Source organism: Lampris incognitus, chromosome 2 (assembly GCF_029633865.1).
Source record: "Lampris incognitus isolate fLamInc1 chromosome 2, fLamInc1.hap2, whole genome shotgun sequence".
NCBI classification, from domain to species: domain Eukaryota; kingdom Metazoa; phylum Chordata; class Actinopteri; order Lampriformes; family Lampridae; genus Lampris; species Lampris incognitus.
In genome coordinates this window covers 24,432,403-24,456,419 of record NC_079212.1, presented here as the reverse complement: position 1 = coordinate 24,456,419, position 24,017 = coordinate 24,432,403, and the positions used below count along the sequence as shown (strand labels likewise).

The window sequence follows — 24,017 nt, the reverse complement described above, 5'->3', positions numbered from 1 at the left end:
ACAGATAAACATAACACAGACATACAGTTGTGGATGGGAAGGGGGGGGGTATGAAAGGGAGAAGCGGCAGCCACACACGACACTAGCAGTACTCTCCGACTTAAACAGATACAAAAGGGCAAGAAAAGCGAAAAACAACAGCACTGTAGATGTTGACTTTCTGTGGGGGTTTACTCCCGTAGCCTATTCTTCTCCCGAGGTATCCACTAGGCAGTGGCACTATTTAATTCATAGCTGGGGGGGGGGGGGGTTTGTGGGCATTAGGGAATATCCACACACCGGTTGTCCTGTGAACTGCACGTCTAGAGGCCAGACCTCCTTTGAGTCCCTTGTAGTTCAGCCAGGGTCCAAGGTGTACCCAGTTACCGTGTGTCGCCACGAGGAGGCACTACATAGGGTTTGTTGTTGGAGAGGCTATGTACTGGCAAGGAGAGACTTATATGCTCAGCTCTCCTGTTCGTATTTCTGCTAGTCATCAGTGAAGGTTGAGAGTGAGACGTGACAGGCACAGAACACTACACCAACACACTAGACGCTTCACAACAACCCGACTTCTTACAGAAGTATGTCAGACACACTAGCGTCTCCTCTGGTCAGTCAGGGCACCTGTTCAGGGGGGAGGGGGAACTGGGGTGAATAGCGTGATCCTACCACGCGCTACGTCCCCCTGGCGAAACTCCTCACTGTCAGGTGAAAAGAAGCAGCTGGCAACTCCACATGTATTGGAGGAAGCATATGGTAGTCTGCAGCCCTCCCCGGATCGGCAGAGGGGGTGGAGCAATGACCGGGATGGCTCAGAAGAGTGTGGTAACTGGCTGGATACAATTGGGGAGAAAATCCCCCCAAAAAAGACATTAGTCTGGAAAGGTTCTGCGGAGAAATGATTGAGCACGGTAGAAATGTGCAGGACCAATCAGTGAACTATGGGAAGTGAATTAGATGATAATGACAACAAGCAATGTCATATTTTGAAAACAGCAATGACAGTGTCAGGAGAGGTTGGCGTCGATACTAGTAGAGAATTAGTTTTCTCAAAGACATTTACAAAGACGGCAAGAATCATGTACAGACATAATAACTACCTACATTGATGCTAGTGGCGTTTACTACCAGTTGACCAGTTCGTGTGAAAATGTAACGCTTCACTTCTATGTCGTGGGGTTTATGGCTCTGACTAATTAAAGGCTGATCCAAATGCTTACAAAATAATTTTGGTCTACATCCATTGATGATGCCTCTAACACAAATGCCTATTGAACTTTGATAGACCACAGTGAGCGAAGTGAAATTTGTAGGCTGACTTTCTGAGGCTAAATGGGATCAGCCAGACCTTACTCCTTGAGGTAGGGTCTGGCAATTGAAATTGCTGTAGAATTGACTTAATATTGGTTGCTTGTAAAGCTGCTTGGAACCCAGCCACTGAGGATGCACAAGCCAGTGCATTCTTAGTGCCTGTCCCAAGCCCGAATAAATGGGGAGGGTTGTGTCAGGAAGGGCATCTGGCATAAAACCTTTGCCAAATCAAATATACGGATCATAAGTCAAATTTCCATACTGGATCAGTCGAGGCCTGGGTTACCAATGACCGCCACTAATATTTTTGGCTAGCAGGGTGCCGGTGGAAACTATGCTACTGTTGGGTGAAGGGGAGGCATGTTCCGGTGGCATCTGGACACTGCTTGGCATCCTCCTCATCATATTCTTCATATATCTTATAATTCCATTTTAATTTTGCTATCCTCTTTCAATGATGTAGTTTGTAAATTGTGTACACACAACATTCATTGCACGTATGTCCGTCTTGGGAGAGAGATTCCTCCTCTGTTGCTCTGCCTGAGGTTTCTTCCTATTTTTTCCTCCCTATTAAAGTTTTTCTTTAGGGAGTTGTTCTTTATCCGACGTGAGGTTCTAAGGAGAGGGGGTTGTATTGCTGTAAAGCCCACTGAAGCAAATTTGTAATTTGTGATAATGGACTATAAAAATAAAATTGACTTGACTTGAAGGCATGTCCTGTGGGACATGTCTTCTTACTTAATGGGAGAGGAGGAAGGGTAGGATTGTGGAGGTGAGTCGGAACTTTGAATGTTGGCACTATGACTGGTAAAGGCAGAGAACTGGCTGATATGATGGAGAAAAGGAAAGTAGATATTCTGTGTGTACAAGAGACCAGGTGAAAGGGGAGTAACGCCAGGAGCACCGGAGGTGGGCTCAAACTCTTCTACCATGATGTGGATGGAAGGTGAAGTTGGGTGGGGGTAACCCTGAAAGAACAGTATGTCAAGAATGTGTTGGAGGTGAAGAGAGTGTAGGACAGAGTGATGGGTATGAGGCTGGAAATCAAAGGTGTGATGATGATGTTATCAGCGCATATTCCTCGTAAGTTGAGTGTGAGATGGAAAAGAAAAAATAATTCTGGAGTGAGCTGGATTAAGTGGTGGAGAGTGTACCCAAGGAGGAGAGAGTGGTGATTGGAATGGACTTCAATGGGCATGTTGGTTCAGGGAACAAGGGATGATGAGGTGATGGGTAGGTATGGTGTCAAAGAGAGGAATGTGGAAGGACAGATGGTGGTGGATTTTGCAAAAAGGATATAAATGGCTGTCGTGAATACGTATTTCAAAAAGAGGGAGGAACACAGGATGACATATAGGAGTGGAGGAAGAGGCACACAGGTGGACTATATCTTATGTAGAAGGCGCGATCTGAAAGAGATTGGAGCCTGCAAGGTGGTAACGGGAGAACATAGCTAGGCAGTATTGGATGGTGGTCTGTAGAGCCAAGGATCAAATGGTGGAAGTTGAAGAAGACTGTTGTGTGGAGTTCAGGGAGGAGTTAAGACAGGCATTGGGTGGTAGTGAAGAGTTGCCGGATGGCTGGGCAACCACTGCAGAAATAGTGAGGGAGACAGCTAGGAAGGTACTTGGTGTGTCATCTGGACAGAGGAAGGAAGACAAGGAGACTTGGTAGTGGAATGAGGAAGTACAGCAAAATATACAGAGGCAGAGGAAAAGGTCGACAACAAAGAAGTGGGATAGAGAGATAAAGAAAATAGACAGGAGTACATGGAGATGTGGTGTAAGGCAAAGAGAGAGGTGGTGAAGGCAAAGGAAAAGGTGTATGGTGAGTTGTGAGAGGTTGGATACTAAGGCAGGAGAAAAGGACTTGTACCAATTGGTTAGACGGAGGGAGCGAGCTAGGAAGGATGTGCTGCAGGTTAGGGTGATGAAGGATAGAGATAGAAAAATGTGCTTACAAATGAGAATTATGTATTGAGAAGGTGGAAGAAATACTTTGAGGGGCTGATGAATAAACACAACACACAATCTTGGAAAGTGAGAAAATGCCTGAGGAGTGGAGAAGAAGTGTAATGGTACCGATTTTCAAGAATAAGGGTGATGTGACAAGCTGTAATAACTACAGAGGTGTAAAGTTGATCAGCCACAGCATGAAGTTATGGGGAAGAGTAGTGGAAGCTAGGTTAAGAGGAGAGGTGATGATTAGCGAGCAGCAGTATGGTTTCATGCCAGGAAAGGGCACTACAGATGTGATGTTTGCTCTCAGAATGTTGGTTGAGGAGTATAGAGAAGGTCAGTAGGAGTTACATTGTGTCTTTGTTGATTTAGAGAAAGCATATGACAGAGTGCTGAGAGAGGAGGTGTGGTATTGTATGAGGAAGTCGGGAGTTGCAGAGAAGTATGTAGGAGTGGTGCAGGATATGTATGTGGGAGGTGTGACAGTGGTGATGTGTCCAGTTGGAATGACAGATGGGTTCAAGGTGGAGGTGGTATTACATCAAGGGTCGGCTCTGAGCCCTTTCTTGTTTGAAATGGTGATGGACAGGTTGATGGATGAGATCAGGCAGGAGACTCGGTGGACGATGATGTTCGCGGATGACATTGTGATCTGTAGCGAGAGTAGGGTGCAGGTTGAGGACAGCCTGCAGAGGTGGAGGTATGCACTGGAGAGAAGAGGAATGAAAGTCAGTAGGGGCAAGATGGGATGCATATGTGTGAATGAGAGGGAGGACAGTGGAATGGTGACGGATACAAGGAGTAGACGTGACGAGGGTGTATGATTTTAAATACTTGGGGTCAGCTGTTCAAAGTAACGGGGAGTGCAGAAGAGAGGTGAAGAAGAGAGTGCAGGCAGGGTGGAGTGGGTGGAGAAGAATGTCAGAAGTAATTTGCAACAGAAGGGTACCAGCAAGAGTTAAAGGGAAGGTTTGCAAGATGGATGTGAGACCAGCTGTGTTGTTGGTTTGGAGACAGCGACACTGACAACAAGACAGGAAGCGGAGGTGGCGGAGTTGAAAATGCTAAGATTTTTGTTGTGAGTGATGAAGAAGGACAGGATTAGGACTGAGTATATTAGAGGGACAGCTCAGGTTGGACGGTTTGGAGACAAAGCAAGAGAGGCAAGATTGAGATGGTTTGGACATGCACAGAGGAGAGATGCTGGGTGTATTGGGAGAAGGATCCTGAAGACGGAGCTGCCAGGGAAGAGGAAAAGAGGAAGTCGAAAGAGGAGGTTTATGGATGTGGTGAGGAAGGACATGCAGGTGGTTGGTGTGACAGAGGAAGATGCAGAGGACAGGAAGAGATGAAAACGGATGATCCGCTGTGGCGTCCCCTAACGGGAGCAGCCCAGAGAACAAGAGGAAGAAGATTGGTTGCTTGTAAAGTTGATATCAGAGAATTTAAGGTTATTCCACACATTTCAAGTCACTTTGGGTATGACTGTCAGCTAAGTTTTTAAAATGTAACAGTAATTACAGGGAGACTCTAAACAAAAATACAGACTTTTTTCCTTCGTCTAGATTTATAGGTAGTATGCACACTTTTGTTTGATAGGCCATGTTGTAATAGGTGTATTCTGTCAACCAGGTTTAGGTTTGCTTCCCGATGGCTCAGGAAGTCTTAACTGGTGGTTTTGGCTGTGAGAGTTGTGGCCATAGTGACAGTTGCATGCATTGTTTTTCAGTATAGGTAAAACTGCTGCTAAAATGATACTTTAAATGGTGTTTGTTGCTGTTTCTGATCCCCATGAAACACTGATGGGGAATACAGCTTGGATAAATTTCTTATACTGGAACACTAACAAGAAGGAAAAAATAGTTCACCATCTTAATGATTGGAACAATAATACTCAATTTTTTTTTTCTGATAAACCCGAGAGAACTCTGGAAACATTGTATTGATCCAGGGTGAATCACAGGGTGTGGAGTCATTTGCATTTTAATAATTTCTGCATAAAGAAAACAGCCATGTAGTGGTTCGTAGTCAGGCTGTCTGTATGCATCATTATTTAGCTCAGTTTCCATTAGCAGCTATCCTAGACACTGGCATTAGAAAGTGGTTCAGAGCATGCCTCCACAGTGAATATTTGTAGACTGTGACTAAGGCTAAATCCTCATGTTTCCCAACCTGGACGACATTATCCCTTATGGTAGCTTTGCTGACGTTATGAGTGCTGCTGTGCAGGCTTTGTCAGACTAAAATGCCACATGATACATAAATAAGTGGTTTTGGGACCACAAAAGGTTTTGTTTAAGATTGCTGTTGAAACACAATAATTCTACCCCCAATCTGTGTGTCCATTTGGGTGCACAGACATCTGTCAATGGAGTCCTGTAAAAAGAGACATGATGGATTGGGTGTGTGATGTTGTTCTAATCTCTGGTCTGGAAGTTATTGAGCAATACTATCTTCTCACCTCTCTCTTTCTCTTTATCGCTGTCTGTTTCCTTCTACCATTCTCTCTTTCCCCTTCCCTCGCCCTCCCTGTCTGTCTGTCTCTCCCTCCCTCCTTTCCCCCCTTTCACAGACACTCAACCCAACCACTCTTAACAATAAAGTAATGGATGTAATCTGTTTCGTCCTTCAAAAGGCACTGGGCAAAACCAATGTTGCTACCAAAAATGGACATCTCCCCAATTTCTCAATCAATAGTCTCAGCCAGCGAAAATGCTTTAGAAATTGATTAGGACTGAATGATTACTATGTTCTTTAACAAGCTGCTCAGACTAAATTGTCTTTCGGCTTTTCCCCCCTGCATTTATGGAATGGTACATCATGTTTACAATATAGTTTACCATTGGTAGCGGCATTATTTTTTATTTTGATAGACTCAGTTTAAATGCAAATCCCACCTATGCATTCATGGATTTTACTGTCAATAAAAAGTAATAATATTAGCGGCATTGTTTTTATGTATTGTCTATGCATATCTTTTTATATGTCGTTGATAGGTGTCGCTGGTGCAGTGGACTGAGAGTGTAGGGCTGACACTGGTGGGAAGGGACCAGTCCTCCATGCAGTTGCGGACCCCTAGTGGTCAAATACTGAACTTCACCATCCTGCAAATATTCCCATTTACCTATGAGAGCAAGAGGATGGGCATCATCGTTAGAGTGAGTGCTAAGATAATGTTAATTGTTGCCAACTTTTGTCAGGTACATTGTGTTTTGAACATGGCATTAAGCCTTATAATCTGCTTTCTCAAGACGATAATCGAATTTGAAACCCTTATTTTGAATACTGTTTGATTATAAAGTCACAAGCGGTCATTGTTGTGCGCTGTGAACTCCACAAAGGGTATTATCTTTAATTAATGAAAATATAACAAAAACAGGGAGCACATCATTTTAAAGAGTTATCTGAGAAAGACTTCACCTTGTAATGAACTCAGACTAAGTCCAATGACTAACATTATTTTTGTTGGCTTGGCTTGACTCTGCTAGAACTCAGGAAGTCTATGATTGAAACTTGGCTTTCTCACAATAATATTTTCAAACAATTTTCAGGTCCCTTGTGAATACCAAAATAAGTTCTCCCTTTCTGGGCAACACTCAATGATTAAATAGTGCATGTACACCTTGGCTCATGTGAGGTCGAGCTGGCTAGAAAACACATCTGGGTATAAACTTCAGTGGTATTTGATTGATGATTTTTTTTAGAACCGATTTATATCTTACACTGAATTACTGCTGAATAATCATTTTCCAGGATGATTCTACAGGAGAGATCACATTCTACATGAAGGGAGCTGATGTGGTGATGGCAGGCATTGTCCAGTATAATGACTGGCTTGAAGAGGAGGTATAGATCTTTCTTTTCCAGAAAAAAGCTGATGTTTCTCTTTAGTGGTCCAATTTAATTTCACTTTGTGTGTGTATGTGTGTGTGCGCGCGTGCGTGTGTTGGTTTATGCTTAACAAAAGTGATGCTTGTCTTGCCATCGCTTTGTCCTCTGATTATTTTCTATAGGGGGTGTAAGTCAGAACTTACTCTGCTTTTACCTAAGATGCTATTATTTAAATTTGGTGTCATTTACTCTGTTTTCTAGTGCGGAAACATGGCAAGGGAAGGCTTGAGGGTCCTTGTGGTCTCCAAGAAGTCTCTGACAGAGGAACAGTACCAGGACTTTGAGGTGAATGTGCTTTCATCAGGTTTATCCACAGGGATCTGGGGGGCTGGGGTGTTGGCCCTCACCTACAGCCTACAGGAAAACAGGGTATTTTGATGACGTATGATTTGACTCCCCAGTGAGGGGTTGAGTTTGTATGCAGCCTTGAAGTTTTGCTTTGTTTTGATCGTGTTTGGTAAAGCCATCATGATTGGGATACAACAGGGATATCTGCACTGTGTGCCAACTATTAACAACTGGAACACATGTAGTAGCAGCTGTCTGCTGTACTCAAACTATCCTCCAAACTTACTGCCCAGTGACACATGCAGAAGGATCAAATGGTGTTTTAATGAAGAATTGTCTTTGTTTTTTGAATGTCAGTGTATTGTTTGGTAATTTGACTACTACCCTCACCACCACCACCCTCACTCCATCCATACATAGCTACATATTACCGCCCATTGTTAGTACAGGGCAGGGCAATTTCTCCCTTGCAGTCTTTAGCCCCAGGCCCATTACTGAAGTGTGTAATTGTGTGAGCTTAGCTGGGCTGAGCTGGTGGGCAGCAGTGAGTCACAAACTGAGTCACACTTGCAGTTTGTGTTCCTGTATGAGTCACACTCAGATTGTTTTTGCTTTATCTCACTCGAAAATTGCTCTGGAACTGGCTTTCTTGAGATAGGCATTAGCCAACTGAACTTTTCTGTTATGTTTTACCAGCTATCCAGAGGATATTATCTTTTTGAGTTTCACATGAGTGTTGAGGCTTCAGCATGCCCTGCTGAATAGTATACCAGATAATGTTATTAATTCACATTGTCCAGTCCTTAATTCTGCCTGTTCATGCTCATGGTATGAAGAGTTCCCTGCTGCATACATGAACAGTGTTGCTGATTTTCATGCCTTTGCATCTGTATTTGTTATCTTGTCCACTGCTGGTAGCCATATTAATATTTCCCCATTCTATCTTTCAAGATTTTCCTTGTTTTACCTTATAATGACTTTAACTTATTTATGCTATTTCCACCCCCCCCCCCAACTCCCAACATTTCCCATTCCCTGACTTAATCCACCCTCCACTCACCCCCTAGGCACGGTATGTCCAGGCCAAGTTTAGTGTCCATGACCGCTCCTTGAAGGTGGCCACGGTGATTGAGAGTCTGGAGATGGAGATGGAGCTGCTGTGTCTGACTGGGGTGGAAGATCAGCTCCAGGCAGATGTCCGGCCCACCCTGGAGATCCTTCGCAATGCCGGCATAAAGGTCTGGGGAGCAGACGGCCCCACAGCTTACAGTAGCAACAAACTAATAAACAAAACATGGAAACAGATGTTAAAGTGAAAATAAAATCCATCCCTAAATAGAATTTACTCAAGTTATTCATTTGAGCTCCAAAAGTACAGTCCAGGTTTGTGTACCTCCAAAAGCACAGTCTAGGTTTGTGTACATGAACAAGACTCTTGACTTGTTGTATCCAGGCACTAAGGATGGTTGACAGAGAATGTTTGATACTGTTGCTGTGGAAATGAGCAGTGGTTTTTGCATGAGACTAGGAAGGCTGATTCATTTTCTTGGCAAAAATTCTTGGTGTTACTTGGTTTCGAATTCCAGCAGCATTTGTGTTGGATACTCTGTTTTACTGGGATTTTTGCACTGTCTGGTCTTAAAATGACCCTCTGTCCCCTGATAGATGATTGAATGTTAAATGTTAGTCACCTTTCCTGTACCAAAGGATCTTACCATGATTGCTCTTGAGTTTTTTTTTTAGTTTTGTGCTCCCAAGTGTGAAATTATGAAATCGTCTCACGGTTGTTCCACCGAGAGTGATCAGGGGCTCAGCTGTGAACTGCCTGTGGTAGCTCCCAGTGTGATTTTCTAGAGATTATGGTACCTGTATTGGTTCTAGATGTAATTGTAAAAATAAATATTATTTGATTGTATTATGTCAGACAAACATTAAGTGAGACCAAAAACACAACAATCCACATGGGGCCATGCCTAAAGGTGTCGCTTCATAGCGTCACTAATCAGTGTTTGCTCTCTGGATTTAGCTAATTGTTTGCAAATTTAACTACTAAGTTGGGGTGGAATCTGTCCTTTAAAATGTGGGCATTGTTGTGTTAAGTCCAGTGGCTTCTCAGTTGCAACAGTAAACACTGTTCTGTGATTACTATTTAGGTGTGGATGCTAACAGGAGACAAGCTGGAAACGGCTACCTGCACTGCGAAGAACGCCCATCTGGTTACCCGCAACCAGGACATCCATATCTTCAGACCTGTGAGTGCAGCAGAAGGACCTCTCTTCTTAATATGTACATATAAAGTGGGTAATAGTGCTGGAAGGGTCAATCCAGTTCAAAAGGGCACTCACAGTTTCCTGACTCTCTTGACCCATGGGCATCTATCCCCATATGGCCAAGGCCCATTTACTAGTGGCTGTACAGACCTACACAACTACATATGCAACCAAGCCAGGATCCGCAGCTGAATAAATCACCTCCCACCAGCACAGGCATCCAAGTCACTGTCAAGCAGAACAAACAGGCCTTCGCTCAAACGCAGAGGAGAAACCAGCTGAACCACTCCCAGAGGGAACACACTCAGGGCTCACTTCCTAATTTGTTTTGCAGGTTTTGGGTTCTGACTGCTTTGATAGTCCCTTGCCTTCCCTTCTGGACCTATGCCAGAGGAGAGAGAGAGCCTGCCATGTAGGAAGGTTACAACTTGCGTACAACAGTGGTTACTGGAAGCCCCTAACAATGGCTGGCACAGCTTGAAAACCACTGTCCCAATGGACAGGGGGAGTGCTGACTGGGGCTGCAACACATACATCTGGATTAGTTTCCTGGTTGACACCAATGGCATGATCTGAATTGACGTACACATAGTGAATGGTTGAAGGATGTTCATAACAGAGCGTGACACTTGTTGAAAGATTCATACTATGCCGTGTCAGTCCCACATTTCTGAAAATATTTAAGTCTATATTTGAACCTGATACAGTTATTAGGGCAACCCCTTCGATACCCACTCAATATGTATTTTTCCTGGTTTTCTCATCAAGAATTTTTAATGCATTTCAAAAAAGGTCCTGAATATATATCAATGGCTGATTTTTCTGCCAAATGTTCATTTGGAGTGAAGGAGACAATTAAAAGATTACTTTATAATTACCTCAGATTCTAATCACTGGTGCACTAGCTGCAGCTGAAAGGAGTTGACATGCTATTTTTTATGCTATGGGTGTTGATCGATACCAGCAAACTGAATTAATTGTAACCCTTTGTGTGAGTGTGTGTGTGTGTGTGTGTGTGTGTGTGTGTGTGTGTGTGTGTGTGTGTGTGTGTGTGTGTGTGTGCGCGCGCGCATAAATGCATGTGTGGGGTGTGTGTATGCTTGGATTTGGAAATGCGGTTTCGTTGCAATAGGTGACAACACGAGGAGAGGCGCATCTGGAGCTCAACGCATTTAGGAGGAAACACGACTGTGCACTGGTGATATCAGGGGATTCGCTTGAGGTAAGCATTGTGTGCATGTGACTGTTTGTCTGTCTTTCTCTTTACCCTCGATTTTCCCCCCATTAAACCAATCTAAACACATCTTTTCTCCATAAAGCTTTATTATGTAAACCACACATAGAGTTAAACTGTAAAGTTGAAGAGGCTATAGATCCCCTGTTGAGATAAGCTACACCCTGTGCCCCGAGTCACTCACACCTTCCACTTGCCTTGCAGGTATGTCTGAAGTTCTACGAGTATGAGTTTATGGAACTGGCGTGTCAGTGTCCTGCTGTTGTATGCTGTCGCTGTGCTCCCACTCAGAAGGCTCAGATTGTCCGGCTGCTGCAAGAGCGCACAGGCAAACTCACCTGTGCTGTAGGTGAGCTATGCCAAAACAGCTACGAAGGGTGCGACCCTGACATTCAGCGGCTTTTCAAGTGCAGATTCACCTTATACCACTTGAACCCCCCCCCCCCCCTTTAGGCTCATCAACACTTTCAGTGTTCTTTTTGTCTGCTTGTTTTATTTGGTTCTCATTTTGTCTATCCCACTGCATACCCTCCATAATTACACCAAAACCTTGCTGTACATCTGCCTCTGCCACGACCCTCGCTGTCAATTACACTGGCTTATTCTGCCATCATCCCAAGTATGCATAGTGTTCAGGTGCATTGTTACTGACAATGGAAACAAGACTAGGTCAAAACCAAGTATATGGCTGGACCATGCAGTAACATATGGTGAAATCTTTGCCTGGGTAGGCAATGACCTATCACTGTGGCATATGTCTACATTCAGTTAACACAGCAGCCCAAGCTCATATTATGCATGGGTAGATAAAATATTGTCTGCATTAGTTAGGCCAAAAATCAACAAATATGCCTACTGCAAAGTCAGTCAGATGCGGAGCTATTGTGCAATCAGAACTAACCAATGGACACATCGAGCTCACAATGTGTTCACACATTGTAGACTCATACAACACAATAAACGCCTGTGTTGGAACACGGTGTGTGTGAGAGAGAGAGAGAGAGAGAGAGAGAGAGAGAGAGAGAGAGAGAGAGAGAGAGAGAGAGAGAGAGAGGGAACTTGGTTTTGGCACAATGATGTGTAGAAAAAGTTGATTCATGCCTACAAAATGTGCAAAAGTGCACTGATAACCACACAGTAGCCTAACATCAGGCAACATACACAAAGCCAATAAAAGTCAAGTCAATTTTATTTGCATAGCCCAATATAACAAATTACAAAATTGTCTCAAGGGGCTTTACAGCAATACAACATCTTGTCCTTATACTCTCGCATCGGATAAGGAACAACTCCCTAGAAAAAATAGGAAGAAACCTCAAGGATAGCAAAGAGGAGGGATCACTCTCCCAAGATGGACAAACATGCAGTGGATGTTATGTGTACAGAATAAAACACAATTTATAGAATACAACATTGAAAAAGGATAACAGGATTATAATGGAATTATAAGATATATGAGAATATGATTAGGAGGACGCCAAGCAGTGTCCAGATTTCACTGGATCACCATCACCATGTAGACCTGGCAGGAGGACAGACTACACATGCACACAGGGGAAACTCACATCACACCATTCACATACACAGAAGAGGAGACAAGAAAGACATTAATCACATATCGGCGAGAGAGAAGGATATAACATTGAAACAGGATAACAAAATTGTATGGATTTATAAGATATATAAAGAATGTGATGAGGAGGATACCAAGCAGTGTCAAGGTGGCAACCACAATCACCATGTTGATCTGACAAGAGGAAAGACTTCACTTGCACACAGGGAACACTCACATCACACCATTCACATACATGGGAGAAGAGAAAGGAGAAGACATCATTCAGAGTGAGAGAAAAGACGTGAGAAAAGAGATGACTTGATGCATGCTCAATAATCCAGGTGGGAATAATCAAAGAACGTCAAATCATTCACAGACAACGTCAAATCAGTTCATCTGGATACAACATTTATTGACAGATACGTTTCATCACTCATCTAAGTGACCTCTTCAGCCTAAATTGACTGCAGGTATCCCCACCCCTTATAAACAATACAGTTGCACAACAACTAAAACTAACGACCAGTTTCATATGCAAATAAGGGCGTGACCATTAACTAGAGTTTCAATAGCCATGTGTACTATTCACAGAGGATTTGGAAATGTTTGCAATCACAGCATTGTAAGATGGCGACAGATGTACTCTAAGTCCCCCCCCCCTCCCCTCAGTTCAGTGATGGTTATTCCCTCTTGACATAGGTGGCCTCTTTGACTCCCCATTCAAACCAGCGTTCCTCCCTATCAAGAATGTGCGCATCCTCATCCTTGAAAGAGTGCCCACTGGCCTGTATATGGGTGTAGACTGTGGAGTCCTGGCCTGATGTGTTAGTTTTGTGTTGTGCCATCCTGTTGGCCAGCATCTGTTTGGTTTCCCCAATGTACAATTCACGGCAATCATCCTGGCACTTAACAGCATATACTATATTGCTCTGTTTGTGCCGGGGGACCCAATCCTTGGGGTGGGCCAATTTCTGGTGCAGCGTGTTTTGGGGTTTGAAAGCAACTGAGATGCGGAGTCTGGAATATATGCGTCTCAACTGTTCTAACACTCCCACCACACATGGACTCACCACTTGTTTACGCTTAGGCAGCTGTTGTCCTTCTCCTCTCTTCGATAGGCTGGTGCACTATTTGGGCATCTTCCTGGCTTTGACAAATGCCCAGTTAGGATAACCATACTTAACCAGGGTCTGTTTAATGTGGGTTTTCTCCCCTTCCCCAACCACTGTGTTGGTGGGGACATTGTCAGCTTGGTGGTACAGCATCCTGATGACTCCTAGTTGGTGCTCTAGTGGATGATGAGTACTGATCAGTATGTGTTGGTTTACAGTAAACATCAGCAATCAAATATCTCCCATCACGAATTGCAATTTCACAGTCTTAAGAAGGCTACCCTGTCATTTTTCACATCCCTGGTGAACTTGAAGTGGTTGTCTACAGAGTTAATGTGGTTGGTGAAATGTGGTATGTCCCACTGGCAATTTTAGACTCTTTTTAGGGGTGCTCAAGCACACCTAAATTTATTCCCAGCACCCCTACAAAACATAGTAATTGTTATTATTTTCTGAAATCATTTTTAGCCATCTAATGTTAGATTTTGTGAACTTGTCTGAGGGCTTAAATGCTTTTAAAGTGAAAATCAGCACAATTCCATACTTCCTACCTACCCCACCTCTAGTTTCAAACTGAGCTCGCGGGATGTGGCCACTGCCGGCATGTCCATATCAGCAAACTAGGCAATTGCCTATGGTGGCACTTTAGCAAGGGCGGCGAAATGTGGGCCAACTATTCATGAGCAAAATCGCAGAGTAACCAATAGCAGTAACAGTAGGCTTACTAGGCTACGCATTGTGTAAGCACAGTGAATTGCTGAGGAATGTGTCAATCACGCTGCACCTGCAGCTGCCCCCAGCTCTCACCAGCCAATGGTAGCCTGGCCTACTGTACTGACACCAATTTCGATTGTCTTCGAGAAAAAAAAATGCAACATGAGGAATCGGATAAGGAAATACTTCAGCATGTCTAAACTGAAATGATCTGGCTGTGAATATAAAAACAGGAGACTATTGAAGGAACAAGCACCCCAAAAACAGAGGGATTCGTTGTTAAGATATATTGATCCCAGGAGTGTTAGCAAGGATGACACACCAGACCTTTGCTGTGATGAAGGCCTGTTGTGTACACTTCTGATAGGTAAGCTTTATTTGCTCTCTAGTCATTGTTTAAGTTGCTGATGATATGTGTTTGTGTGTGTGTGTTTGATGCACATGAGAAGTTGTTGTATAGGAGAGATTTGTACTGGTATTATTTAGTTTGAGGAGCTGAAATTGGATTATTTGGAAAGAGCTACATGTGCTGTCATGACTCTGCTGTAAATAATTTGGAACCAGGTTACTGGAGTAATTATGCAGACCTATCTGGGGCATTATTTGTATATAGATATGGATATTATATTGAAATCTGTGCTCATTCATTCTGAACCATTATAAACTACAATAGACCACCTAACTTATTAGGTTGCATCTAAATGTAACATTAAGTACCTAATTGAATTGAGGTTGGCCAAAGTGAAAAGAACTGAATACTTTTACAAATGGCATATTCCATTTTCTTAGAAAATGTTTTGTGATGTAAAACTCCTGTTTCTTAATGGTTATTCATTAAAAGTATTGTTGTAAATTAAGATATCATACATAGAAAAATATCAATGTATTCATTTTTATCAAATGAAATGAGTGATTTTGCAGGGCGGTTGAACATTTTTGCAAGGCACTATATCCATGTCACATTCCCATTAGGGGCTGAGCTCCCCTAAAGGTATGATCCTAGAATCGCCCCTGGTATGTCCTGAGATTTAATTTTAACCCAGATGTCATCCGCAAACACACAGTTGTCTGAACCAATTGCTCGGTGGTGTTCCTGGTTAGGACATCAGAGCCCTCTTTTCCACCTCTTTTTATGAAGCCAGACATTGTTTTTGGTCGTTATGCCACTGTATTGTTTATAAGGGTGGGGATACCTGTAGTCATTTGAGACTGAAGAGGCCACTTAGATGAGTAAGGAAACATTTCTCTCTCAATAAACGTTGTGTCCAGATGAACTGATTCAACTTTCTGTGACTTTCTTACCTGGATTATTGAGCATGCATAAAGTCATTTATTCCATGACTGCGTATAATTTGGTCAAGAAGTGAAATATAAAGAGGGAAAAGTAGAGGGCCAAGAACCGAGCCCTGGGGTATCCATATTAAATGTCAGAGAATTTCAATGTAATATTATAGCAGACGCACTGTATTCTTCCAGATAAGTAGGACTTAAGCCAAGAGAAGGCTAAGCCAGAGACACCAAAGTTATAATTTATTCTGTCTAATAGTATACAGTGATCAATGGTGTCAAAGGCTGCACTGAGGTGGAATCAGAGTCCATAGCAAGTAGATCATTAACCACTCTGATCAGAGCAATTTCAGTGGAATGACTAGCCCTGAAACCCAATTGAAAAGGTTCATAAAGATAGTTTTCTTCTATATGGGTCAAAAGTTGTTGATACACAACTCTCTCTAGTACTTTAGAAAAGAATGGAAGATTACAGACTGGTTGATAGTTATTAAGAGACCCTGGTTTGAGGTGCAGTTTCTTAAGTAGATGTTTGACCACAGCGGTCTTAAAACTGCTGGAAACAGTGCCAGTGGTAAGTGATAAATTAACAATGTCTAGCATTGTAGGTCCCAGAAAAGGCCAGAGGTCTTAAACGGTCAAGTAGGAAAGTAGTTGGTTTAGAAGCTGACATGAACTTAGTCAAAGTATCAAGAGAGATGGTCTCAAAAGTTGTAATAACAGGGACTCTCAGTGACTCATTGTATGGATATGAATTTGGTATGACAAATGTAACCCCTTTTTACCTGGTGTCATAATGCACACAAGAGTCACACATATATTAAACAAAACAGGATCCAAGGTTCTCAGCGGTCAATGGTGGGATGGCTGAAATTCCTGACTACCCCTAAATGTCACTAGGCTAGCGTTATTATCAGACTAGGTAACTATTACATGTGACTGAAAAGTATAACAAGACTGAAAAGTAATAACAAGAAAATTTGAATGGAAATGTAACACATTAAGTAGCACGGTGCCTCCACTGTGAAAATACTACACCCACAATTAAGGTAGTATACTATGTATTTCCCCAGAATTTAAGCTAGGAATATTCTAACACTGGTAATTGATACCTATTACCCTATAGGTGTGTGCACAATTGCTGATCTAGCCTGTGATGCCTCTAATAAAAGGTGTAATGCACCATTTGTGTTCTATATTACTAAGCACATTGAACCAGCACTCGTAACCAATTAAAATGAGCAGCCAATACACCCAAGATATAATTAAATAGATTATTTATTAATTAATAATAGTTATAGTTAATAAAATAAAATTAAATAAACAAAATAAATCAAACAATGAGATATATTTGAGAGCGGAGGGTGAAACCAATGTTCACCCCCAGGTGGCAAAGTGAAAATTAAATCTTAACCCTTATCTGGCTGCAGCCTATAACCATTAACCAGTGTAATTAAATAAATAAAATGTATAATATCGTAAAACATTTTTTAATCAATATTGATTAACAGTGTATATAAACCGTTGCAACAATCACGTCAGCAAAACCACAAAGTACTGTAATTAATATAAACCAAGCGCTTGCCGTTGGGCCTGTTGGTACACTGAGGTAACTTTAACCATTCGCTCCTCGGACCGATGTCAGCTGCTTGAGCTGAGCACATGCAGCAACCACTACATTGCACGTCCACTTCTAATTGCTGGAGCTCAAGGCACAAACCGTGTGTGTGTGTGTGTGTGTGTGTGTGTCACTGTAAGTGTAGGTTACTCACAAGCGTTTCCACCCAGTCCACGAGCCTGGGAACCGTTACCCTCTAGCTGCCTCCTGGCTAGCAGCTGAAGCAAGTCCAGTGAAGCACTGCCACTAAGGAGGCGATCAAGCCCATCACAATCTGCTCCTCCTCAAACAGAGAGAGCAGGCAGCAGCCCTCTGGTGGCAGGTCGCGCTCTGGTGGGCCCAGCACCAGAGCACAAACGAGTTCCCCTCCTCACAAAATTAGAAGATCCCTCTGAAGGGAAACAGCTCACTCACAGCGGCTAACAATCTTGTCAGCGGTCCAGCAGTTGCTAACTTGTAGCGTCAGCTGGCTAGTTAGCCAACACCAGTAGCTAGCTAACTAACATTACTTAAATAAACACTGCTAAACTTAATATCACGAGACAAGAAAAAACGCACGAGGAGTAAGGGTGATCCGAATGACCAATGTTGTTTTACACTTGTGGGCCTATGTACACGAATATACTTACACTTGGTCTTCACAAAACCAGCAGTGACACAGAGCAGCACAGATAACCTCTCTCCTCGGGGTGCAGACTTGGACTGACTAGATTTCTCCGCGATTTCGCGGCTACAGTGGATTAACAAATAATGATTGGCTCATTACAAAATTCAAATAAAAACACATTAAAAAATAAATCTGATTGGTCTCAATTCACAGAATTCCCCCTCAACAGCGGGAATCTTTACACTACAAAGCATCCTGGTAAATGCAGTAACAGCAGAAACAAGATACAGGATATACAGTAGGAAAAAAATACATATATAGTATGCGTTAACCATATTTTGCAGGTTCTTACACAAGATCTGCAGGAGTAGCTAGAGTTGAAGAACTAATTTTGTTTATGATCTCATCAACCTTATTGCAGCAAAAATCTAGAAACTCAGGGGCCGTGAATGGTGAGCAGCTAATAGATGGCTGCTTTTTAGTAAATTTAGCTTGTGTCAGAGAGAAATCTGGGATTATTTTTATTAATATTGACTAAGCGAGAGAGATACTCTACTTTTGTAGCAGCTAAAGCATGCTAGTATTTTAATAAACACGCATGCCAAGATGGGTAAAAAACTTCCAATTTTGATTTTCGCCATTTACGTTCCAGTCTCCTGCAGGCCTGCTTAAGAGCACGTCTCATCGTAGATCTTGGTTGGTGGGTGTAGGCCTCTTTAGTCACCCAGCTGTGGTAGTGAGAGGTGTAACTGAATTGAGGAGACTAGAGAGAGCCACATTTGAGTATTTAGGGAAATTTTCAACAGTCAGTCTCTACAGTGAAAGCAGCCAAGACTTCAGGCAGCTGCTGGCCAAATGCAGCTACAGTGGATGGACCAGTGTGGTGAGTGGCAATTACATCAGTGCTGACATTAACAGGACAGGCCAATAATGCTTCAAATTTAACGAGAAAATGATCTGACACAACAGATGTGGTAGCAATACATTCAGATCAGAAACAGATATGCCTTCAGATAAAACCAAATCAAGGGTGTTACTACTGCATGTCTGTGAATGTTCTCATTCATCCAGGTCATGGTTATCCAAAGGAGTTGAATCAAGTGCAACTGGACTTGGTATATATCCGTGAAGACGTTTCGCCTCTCATCCAAGAGGCTTCCTCAATTTGTGCCTTTCTGACTAGACGAAGCTAGTCTGACTGGCTGGTGATTACTACTGCAATGAGTCGACTCTTGAACAAACCCAAAAGTATCAACAAGCGCCAGAAAGGCTTTACTTAGAGGCTCAGCAACCTTATTCAGATGAATATTGAAATCGCCAAGAATTTGAATCTCATCAGAATGAGTAACACGATCTGAGATAAATTCTCAAAATTCTTCAAGAAATAGTGAGTAAGGGCCAGTTGGTCAATAGAGTATCCTGATCTGCACTGAGCAGAGTCTGCTCGTGGCTGAGGGAGATGGACTTAAAGTAAGAGCCTCAAAAGATTGGAATCTAGAATCAAGATTAGAAGTTAAATTTTTTAGGACCAACAGAAAGACTGCCCCCTACTGGCCCACCAACACCACTTCTAGCAGCAACTCGGTTTTCCCGAGAGGTCTCCTGTAGCAAGTACTAGCTAAGTCCATACCTGCTTAGCTTCTGTCATTTGGTAGAGCCAGGGTAATGTTGGTATGGTTGTCAGCCATAGTCAGAACTATAGTGCTACCAATAGATGAAATATTAATTGGAATTAGGCACCTTGTATTATTAGTTGACAGTTTTGAAGACCTATGCTTTGAATGATGTGTGGTCACACTTTTGATAATATTAGATGTTTGGTTCTGTAAATTATTAGGTACTATGTTGCACATTTCACCACCACCACCAATTGTAGGGAGGATCATTAGATTATTGTGATTCACACAGTTAGGAGAGGAGAGCTTGGGAGCAATACAGCAGGGAAGGGAGACGGTCTCAATGTTATAGACCAAGCTGTCGGTCTGGACAAAGAAGATTTTGCTTCCTGAGCACTTTTGGTTGTATATTAAGGATTTTGGGCTGCTGATCACAAAAATCGCCTTAAAATTTCCCGGCACATACCATTTTGTCGATATAACCTATTTTTGTGATTTCCCATCATATTTTAAGTCTACTAGTATATTGCCCACAAAGCAAGCTGTTTTGGTGAGTCCAAACATGCCTGGGCATGCACTCAGTATAGGTGCTATGCAAATGTTGTCTTAGGCATGCCTGGGCATGCTTAGTCAGGTTAGATGCTGGCAGACAGGCTATAAAAACTGCTCACGCTTACAGATGCTGTTTGGACGCATGTTGATGCACATGTTCTTCAAGCAATAGCAGTGAGTATACTTAACAATAGGATTTACTGTCTTCAGTAAGATTTAATACAGCAAAAATGTCTCATCAATGTTGAAACAGCTACAATACATCCTGTTATATCTGTGGTGAGTATATGCGCAGCTGGACATCGGAGCACAGGAGAGCCACGCATATCAATAGCTCCGATAACGACGGGCGCGGCCAAACATCGGTACACAAAAGAGCCACGCATATCTATGGCTCTGTTAGCGACGGGCGTTGGTAAACATCGGATCACAGAGAGCCACGCATATCAATAGCTCTGACAACGATTCCTAGAGGATAAATATCTGAGTCTCATCACCAGCCAGTCAGACTAGCTTGGTCTAGTCAGAAAGGCACGAACTGAGGAAGCCTCTTGGATGAGAGGCGAAACGTCTTCACGGATATATACCAAGTCCAGTTGCACTTGATTCAACTCCTTTGGATAACCATGACCTGGATGAATGAGAAGATTCACAGACACATGATGACAGTTTGCCAGTACCGAAGCCACCAGAGACATGGGGCCTAGATGTGGCAGATGACGATGCCACAGCGCATGAACCAGATGCGGAAAACAACACTGATCCAGATGTTGAACCCTTTATGCCTGGTTATCCTCATCTGATAACACAGCCAGAATTAAATAACCTGGTCAGGGACTTAGATTTGTCAAAAGCTAAAGCAGAACTATTTGGTTCAAGATTGCAAGAATGGGGCTTGCTGTCACCAGGTACAAAAATGTCTATCTTTCAGAACCATTAAGAACATTTGACAAACTTCTTGATGCAGTTTGACAACCTCAGTTTCTACACTGACATTGATGGATTGTTCATGGATTTGAGTTTAATGGCATCTGTTTATAGATTCGTCAGAGTTAAGCTTGAAAGCTGTCCTGTTACACATTGGTAATGTCCACCCTTCAGTACCCATTGGTTATGCAGTACACATGAAAGGATCCTACAATAACAGAGCTGTTGTTGAAACACATACAACAGTTAGGACTGGAACATCGGTGGTGATCTGAAAGTATTGGCACTGCTACTGGGAATGCAGCTCGGATATAGAAATTACTGTTGTCTCCTTGGGAAAGTCTACTCTAGGGTGCTGGAAAGGAGGCTCCAACCAATTGTCGAACCTCGGATCTAGGAGGAACAATGCGGATTCCATCCTGGCTGTGGAACAATGGACCAACTCTTTACCCTTGCGGAAGTGCTGAGGGAGGCATGGGAGTTTGACCAGCCAGTCTACATGTGTTTTGTGGACCTGGAGAAGGCTTATGACCATGTACCCCAGGGCACTCTGTGGGGGGTACTGTAGGAGTATGGGGTACCGGGGCAGTTGCTACAAGCCATCTGGTCCTTGTATAACCAAAGTGAGAGCTGTGACCGTGTTCTCGGCACGAAAGTTATCCCTTGTCTCCAATTCCGTTTGTGATATTCATGGACAGGATCTCAAGGCAGCCAAGGTGAGGAGTGTGTCCATTTTGGGAACCTCAGAATTGCATCTCTGCTCTTCGCAGATGATGTGGTTTTGTTGACTTCATCAGACGCGACCTCCAGCGTGCACTGGGGTGGTTTGCAGCTGAGTGTGAAATGACCAGGATGTGAGTCAGCACCTCCAAGTCTGAGGCCATATTTCTCTACTGGAAAATGGTAGATTGCTCCCTCCGGGTTGGGGATGAGTTGTTGCCTCAAGTGAAGCGGTTCAAGTATCTCGGGGTCTTGCTCACGAGTGAGGGTAGGATGGAGTGGGAGATTGACAGGCGGATTGGTGCAGCATCAGCAGTAATGCGGACATTTTTATATCTTAAATAATTTTGTTATCCTGTTTCGATGTTATATCTTTCTGTCACTCAGACGTGTGACTAATGTGTTTTTTTTTATTTTATTTGTTTTATTTACGTATGTTTTGTCTACATGCTGATGGTGGTTGCATGACTCAGGTCCTGGGCTGTTCCACTTGTGTCTGGACACTGCTTGGCATCCTCCTCCTCATATTCTTCATATATTTTATAATTCCATTATAATTCTGTTACCCTCTTTCAGTGTTGTATTCTGTAAATTGTGTAAACACAACATCCATTGCACGTTGTCCATCTTGGGAGAGAGATCCGTCCTCTGTTGCTCTCCCTGAGTTTTCTTCCTATTTTTTCTCCCTGTTAAAGGTTTTTTTTTTTTTAAGGACTTGTTCCTTATCTGATGCGAGGGTCTAAGGACAGGATCTTGTGTTGCTGTAAAGCCCCTGAGGCAAATTTGTAATTTGTGATATTGGGCTATACAAATAAAATTGACTTGAAACCAAACAGACGCTGGCCAAGAGGATCGCACAGCACAGAAGAGCTAGCATATCAGGCCAGGACTCCACAGTCTACACAGCTGTACAGGCCAGTGATCACTCTTTCAAGGATGAGGATGTGCACATCCTTGGTAGGGAGTAACGCTGGCTTGAACGGGGGAGTCAAAGATGCTAGCTATGTGAAGAGGGAATGACCATCCCTGAACCGAGTGGGGGGGGGGGCGCTAAGGATACATCTGTCGCCATCTTACAATGCTGTGATTGAAGCTATTCCCAAATCATGCATATGAAACCGATCGTTGTTTTCAGTCGTTATGCCACTGTATTGTTTATAAGGGTGGGGATACCTGCACTCAGTTGAGACTGAAGAGGTCACTTAGATGAGTGATGAAACATTTCTCTCAATAAACATGTCCAGATGAACTGATTCAACCTTCTCTGATAAAGCAAGAATTGTTTGACCTGGCTACCTGTATCTGCGAATGATTTTGGTCTCAGTTAAATCAATAAGTGATATTCTCCAGCCTGGTATGACGATGCCTTTGCCTGGCTACAATCACTGCTGCCATGATCACTGGAAAGTCTGGGTGTCAGTCACCACAAACTCTCTGAAAACACCAATAATTTTCACTCTGAACTGCGTGTTTTGTAATGAGGCTCATTTACATAGAAAGGGGCCAATTTTGCACCAAATGTATGCATATTACTTAATGTAAATACATACAAATAGCACTGGAACACCAAGATGCTATTTGCTTGGCTGCACAGTTAAAAGTGCATGCTGGTGCTTAGAGAATTACACCGTTTCTTTTCGTCTTATTTGTGCAGGTTTAGTGGCCGCAAAAGCCACACAATCCTTTTTTTAATTCACCAGAGAGTGTTTTATCAGTGATTGTTATTCAGGGGGCTTTAACTGTGCGCTCTCCCTCATGCCTCTTGGCGCTCATCCGACCAATCGTTGTTGGTCACCTGATCCAGCAGCCCAATTATGTCAAACATGATCAGTCAGTCAGTTGGTCAGTCAGTCAGTTCGCATTTGTAGGGCTGGCCCGTTGGTCTGGTCCAGCCAAAAATGCTGCTTGTAATTGCTGATTGTAATCATGCATTAATGGTAATCTGTATTGTACATGCACACATATTTGTTTGCAAACTACATACTGCCATTTCATTCCCACTTCAGGTGGTCTGTCTCTATTAATTTTGCGGGAGGTTTGTGGGTGCGTCACACAGGCACGCTCATGCACAATACACACACTGAAAGTCTGTATGGCAAGCTAGAGATATGAATCCTGACACTTCCATGGCTTTTGTTTTCTCTTAGGGGATGGAGGAAACGATGTCAGCATGATCCAGGAAGCTGACTGTGGCGTGGGAGTGGAGGGCAAAGTAAGACTCTGTCCAGCGCATCGCCTCACATTGCCATGCCGCTCTCACAGTTGTCCCTGTGTGTTTCCTGTCAAGATGGTTGTCACACTCACAGTGATGATAAAGGGGGCAAGCACACAGATGATTCCTCTGTTCTTCTCTGAGAATGTATCATGGGTGTAGA

General features: G+C 43.0%; 1 protein-coding gene across 1 annotated transcript in view; it reads left to right on the top strand.

Annotated features, from left to right (window-relative positions):
• LOC130106650 (probable phospholipid-transporting ATPase IIA) overlaps positions 1-24,017 on the top strand; it is a 57,021-nt gene that overhangs the window by 15,880 nt on the left and 17,124 nt on the right. The window contains exons 15-22 of the mRNA XM_056272838.1: positions 6,248-6,409; positions 7,005-7,097; positions 7,344-7,427; positions 8,498-8,668; positions 9,584-9,682; positions 10,833-10,922; positions 11,139-11,283; positions 23,790-23,854. Of these exons, the coding sequence (XP_056128813.1) occupies positions 6,248-6,409; positions 7,005-7,097; positions 7,344-7,427; positions 8,498-8,668; positions 9,584-9,682; positions 10,833-10,922; positions 11,139-11,283; positions 23,790-23,854 (909 nt within the window). The remainder of the gene's footprint in view (positions 1-6,247; positions 6,410-7,004; positions 7,098-7,343; positions 7,428-8,497; positions 8,669-9,583; positions 9,683-10,832; positions 10,923-11,138; positions 11,284-23,789; positions 23,855-24,017) is intronic.